Source organism: Protopterus annectens, chromosome 1.part1 (assembly GCF_019279795.1).
Source record: "Protopterus annectens isolate FY-2018-M chromosome 1.part1, PAN1.0, whole genome shotgun sequence".
Classification (NCBI taxonomy): Eukaryota; Metazoa; Chordata; order Ceratodontiformes; family Protopteridae; genus Protopterus; species Protopterus annectens.
Genome location: NC_056726.1, coordinates 1,660,891,393 through 1,660,897,232, shown reverse-complemented (window position 1 = coordinate 1,660,897,232; position 5,840 = coordinate 1,660,891,393). Strand labels below are relative to the sequence as shown.

At 40.3% G+C, this 5,840-nt stretch overlaps 1 protein-coding gene across 1 annotated transcript; it reads right to left on the bottom strand.

Annotated features, from left to right (window-relative positions):
* Positions 1-4,501: 4,501 nt before the first annotated feature.
* On the bottom strand, positions 4,502-4,969 carry LOC122816584 (putative eggshell protein). The gene has a single exon (XM_044089477.1). The coding sequence runs from the start codon at positions 4,967-4,969 to the stop codon at positions 4,502-4,504; it is 468 nt and encodes a 155-aa protein (XP_043945412.1).
* Positions 4,970-5,840: the final 871 nt, after the last annotated feature.

Here is a 5,840-nt window from a genome sequence, read left to right as displayed (position 1 = left end):
AGTCATCTCCCTTCATAAGGTAGGGCCTTCAATAGATCCTGGAAACTACAGACCCATCAGTCTGACTAGTCTTATTTGAAGAAGTCATGGAAAGAATTACCATAAAAATCATCAACAATGACATAGGAAACCTACAGATACTGGATCCTTCCCAGTTTGGCTTTGTCAAAGGAAGGTCATGTTTACTGAATCTCGTGGGCTTCTTTGAAAAGGTCATTATGGCATAGAATGAGTAGAAAATGGTACATACTGTCTACCTAGATCTGGGTAAAGAATTTGATACAGTACCCCTCTCAGGCATTGTCAACAAACTTCAGGAACTAGGCATAAACACCTTTCTAACAGGCTGGATAGCTAGTCAGCTCAGTGAAAGGACCCAAGAGGATAATAATGGGGAGGACACATTCATAAAGGGACCAGTCACCACTAGAGTCCCCCAGGGCTCCCTGTTGGGCCCACTCCTCTTTGGTGTCTACTTCTTGGTTGTCAAAGACAATGTCAAGGGCCTGTCGCTAATAAAGTTTGCAGTTGATTGCAAAGTGGGAGCCATCATTGAATCACCCACCCATCCCCAAGATTTGAACACCCTTTAATCTAATACAGAAAAACTCAATACCAAGAAGTGCATTATAGTACCTTTTTGGGAAGTCTACCATCCCGGGTAACTTTGTCATCAATAACACACCCTTAAAAGTTGATTCACTAGTCAGGGATTTGGGAACTCATGTAGACAGTAACCAAGCCTTTAACCAACATGTCCCAGGTGGTAAGAAAATCCTTCTGAGCTGCACAACTTATAACTAAGATCATGGAAGCTAGGTCCATAGAAGTCATCATACCACTTTACTCAGCCCTCATAAGACCCATCATAGAGTATAATCCCTCCTTCAGTATGTTCCTGACCTTTCACATGTAGCAACCAGAATGTCTACAAAGGTTCCTTACAAAAATGAATACAGGGAGTAAACACAGTATCCTGTGCTGATAATCTCAAAGCCCTGTCTATTTCCTTGATATAACACAGACTTCTGAGAGATGATCTTTCCTGGCATACAAAGTCGGGCCGTGTTTTGATGAACCTTTTGCACATCCACAAAACAAATAGCATCAAAACTACTAGGCTAAAACATTTGCTTGCATGATAAATAGGACATGTTGGGGAGACAGTTATGTTTCTTAGACAATTTCCATTCTTTGTAACAGGATCCCCATCCATGTGAAGCTGAGTTACTCACTATTTAATTATAACTTGGAAAGTAATAAGTAGTCAGAACTTCACTCCTGGTCTGACTCCCATGTCTCTGATAGACAGAGGCAGTCAGTAAATCACCACCTATATAAATCAGATTTTTGGGTCACATTTGTGTTGCACGGCCAGGCTTATAAAAGCCCTAGTGATCGATAACCTAGTATAAATGTATGAACATTTGAACCTAGTATAAATTTATGAACCTTTGACCTTATGAACCTATGTTTGCTTAGTCAGGCAGAGAAGGTGGGCTATCAACACAAGACTTGGCTCCGTCCAGAGACTGCAGGATAGTGGCAGCAAATTATAAGGTCAAAGGGCTGGGGTATTTGGTTACCATTACTGGAAGAACCTGACAACAAGTTTTGGATATTTGCAGTCCCAAGTAATAGTTTTTTTTTTTTTTTGTTACTGGGAACAACAGAATGGCATGGGTTATAATAGTGAGCAGGATGTTTATCAGTTCATGGCTTGTCTTTTTCAGTGCTAGAAAGTTCTACAATAGAAATGAATAAGTAATCTGCTCATATCAGGATATAATTTGAGAGCATGTTGAAGTCAGCAACTGGACATGAACAAACAGCAGGAATTATGCTGCATTTTTCATTTACATTGCAGGAGGAATACTGTTGATATATAAGTTGTAAAAAGGCAAGAGAAAGGAAAGGAAGTAGTCATATTTCAGTTAGTCTTTTTCTGGTTTTCTTCAACTAAGTAACTGGATATGAGAGAAAGCCTAGTTTGAAAGCTTAGTTTTTTTCTTTCTTTTTTTTTCCTTATTTGATAATGTCAGTAAGATTGGAACATTTTTGCTTATAACTTCTCTTGTTAGTTGTCGTTTGTGCTTAGTTCTATGTTGTATTTTCTCCTAGAGTGAAGTTAATAACGTTTTATTTAAAAAAAAAGAATCTCTACTGCTGAGCATCGGCTTTGGACTCCCTTTTCTATGGTGCATGTGTTCTCCAACAAAATCCACTGCAAAACATAATTCCTTGCTGGGATGCTATGCTGGTTATTTCCCACTACAAATGTGAGATGCAAGCTCATATCCTGACAGACTACCATAAGCACTTATAATCTCTGAGTAAGTAAAGGTTCATATGTCACTACTAGGCAAATTGTCCTGATGAAGCATTTTATGGCTAGTAGTGTTATCCCACTAGATTCAAATTCTCCTTTGTATCATTTATATTAGAATGCTTCCCATTTTATAAATGAATATTTCTGGGGTCATACCACTGAGTATTGAAAGGGGACACTGCTGCAGGGAAGGGTATTTTGCTGCTGCCTCTGTCCATTAGTAGTACATGAGACAGTCCTCAAGCAAATTTCCTTATTCCCATCCATTGATCTAAGTTGTGCTTGAATAGGGACAGGAATGAGTTTTGTTTTATATGGATGGGGAGTCTGCTCCACAGTTGTGGTACCCTCCAGAATATGTACTGTCCCCCCACAAACCATACTTTTTACGCAGCAGAAGAGGTTAAGGTGTGTAGATCAGGTACTTCTGATGCCACCTGACTTGTGGATGTGCAGTACATCCATAGTAGTGGATGGAAGGATGCCTTATAGGCCAGGGAGAGATTGCCTCGTAACAGACTGTAAGAGCCAGAAACAGCTTTAGGTGGTCTGTGTGGGTCATTTGGCTTGGTCCCTGCATTCTCTTTGTCAGGAACCTCTGTGGGCACTCTAGTTGCTGCATATACCAAGAACTGTTCATACTGAAAGAGGCATTATACTTAATGATGGACCTGATGAGGGCTGAGGGCAGATGGACCATGATATCTCTGAAATGAGATGCTATCTCTTTGCTTTAGAGCTGAGCTATATCGAAGGAGTTCCTCATGGCAGTAGACATATGTTGGTTGAAAGCTAGCTTACTGCCTATGTATGTTTCCAAATCTCTAACTACTGGATTGACTATTAGGGGTATAGTGTAAGTGTGGCAGTTCCCCAGAGCAGTCTCTTTCCCAAAAGATACAATACTACTTTTGGGGATTCATTGACTCTCCCACCTTGCAGTTATCTGCAAACTTGGTTAACCAAAGTCCTTGATGCTTGCTTGGACTTTTGAGAAGTGGATGCCAAGCAGTATTATTCCCAGCACTAAGCCCTGTTGGACTCCACTAATTTGATTTGTGGAAGTGGTTCCCCTATCTTGACTTACTGTGTCCTATCTGTGAACCAGATGACTATCCAGTGAGTGATATATGGATATTTTCCTAATTTAGTAAGATTTTCTACAATGCCTGAGGGGAGAATTGAGTCAAAAGCTTTGGCCAGGTCTAGGTTCATAGGTGAATACTAGGCTAACTGACATGAAGGGTCATACTGAGCCTAGCCAATAAGTTGAATTCAGAATCAAACTCTGTACCAATGACGTGAAGACCTTAACCGTTAAGCCAAACCCACACCTGACTAGAATTAGCCCTGTACCATAGAAAGCTGCTTGCTAACAGCTCATAGTTTTAATACTCTGTACTAGCCACCAGAAGGTAGGTAAGTGGTCTGTACCATTTTACCTTTATATATTACTTTGGTTGATATTCTGTGCTAACCACTAGAAGGTAGGTAATTGGTCTTTACCATTTTACCTTTATCTATTGCATTGGTTAATATTCTGTGCTAGTCACCAGAAGGTAGGTATTTGGCTTTTACCATTTTAACTTTATCTATTGCTGTGGTTAATATTCTATTCTAGTCACCAGGAGGTAGGTAAGTGGTCTGTACTATTTTACCTTTATCTGTTTCTTTGATGATCTTTTCAAAAAGTCCACTAGGTTAACTAAGGATGACTTGCCTTTGATGAAACCATGCTGGGATGGGTCCAGTTTATGGAGGTTATGTTTAGGCTCTAGCAATGATCATTAACACCTTTATATTTTGCATTTTTTTTATTTGTTATGTTGGTACATTTATTTGGTTGGCCTTGCCTAAAAAAGACATTATGGGGCTGTACAATGTTTTAGTCAATATTAAATAGCTAGAATGGCAGGTACAGATAATCCCTGGTGAAGTAGCATGGCCTGTTGATTACATCCACCCCAACTGACAAATATTGTACCTCCTTCAAATTACACAAAAAACTAAGCAATTATTAAAGTTGAGTATTTTTTGCTCATATTGAGACATTACCCTTGGGGAAGGTAGCGTGCTGCTCAATGTGCTAGGTTCATACTTGCCTGGGACTCACAGCCAAGAACTCCATCATGTCCATATTCATATAGTCCATGGAGGTACATTTCAAGTTGTTTACATTGCATGTACTATGTCAGAGTCATACTGGTACTTGCTGCTCAAGGACTTGTCATACTGGTACTTGCTGCTCAAGGACTTGTCATACTGGTACTTGCTGCTCAAGGACTTGTCATACTGGTACTTGCTGCTCAAGGACTTGTCATACTGGTACTTGCTGCTCAAGGACTTGTCATACTGGTACTTGCTGCTCAAGGACTTGTCATACTGGTACTTGCTGCTCAAGGACTTGTCATACTGGTACTTGCTGCTCAAGGACTTGTCATACTGGTACTTGCTGCTCAAGGACTTGTCATACTGGTACTTGCTGCTCAAGGACTTGTCATACTGGTACTTGCTGCTCAAGGACTTGTCATACTGGTACTTGCTGCTCAAGGACTTGTCATACTGGTACTTGCTGCTCAAGGACTTGTCATACTGGTACTTGCTGCTCAAAGACTTGAGCATAAGCATAATTTGATGCATTTTAGCACTAGACAAGCAGCTCACCATCACACTTTCCTTATACAGCCAGATAAGTGTTGCATCAGTATATCTTACAATGGAATTTTGTATGACTAGAACATTTGGTTGGGTAGATGTTTGTCTTGTGGGATCAACATCTGTGATATGGAGACTCCTAGTACTACGTGCAGTAGCGTGCTTTGCAGATTTGGAGAGTTTTTGAGGATGCTTAATTCCTATGTTTTTTTCTGGAGGTCTTTGTTTGGGGGAGTTAATCTTTAGAACCCCACCATATGACAGAATATATGTTTTATGTGGGCTGTAACAAGGTGTGTTTTTGAGGGAACTGATGATGATCCTGATATCAGTGCTGTCTGTGTGTGAGATTTCGACCTCCAGAGAGATTATATGTATGCATATTTCTCACATTCTGCTTTATGCTATCTGACTTATAGGTGGTTTCAAGCTGGTTATTGAAATTGTATGAAAATGCTGGTCTATGATTTATACAGATCTGTTTCTAGGGGCAGTAAGGTCAATACTTGCTGAAGAAGGTAAATGGATTTGATTCTGGGGTGCAGCAGTAATGGTACCATCTGAGGTATTATAGCTTGGGGTGACTGTGGGGAGGAACCTTGTTATCTTGGGCTGAGGGGACTACTATACTTGGCATGCCTTATTGCAGTTTAGAGCTTCTTACTAATGCTAACTGCAGCTCACAGGGATTGCAGGCTTAGAGCACTGAATGTAGTTTGGCTACAAAAGCTTTTTAAGAAGAAAAGTTCTTGCTCATGGTACCCACTGTCATGTCAGTCCTACAGTGATGGTGTACTGATAGCAGCCCAGCACAGGTTATAGTGACAAGCTAATTTAGTAAACCAATAAAAAAAGC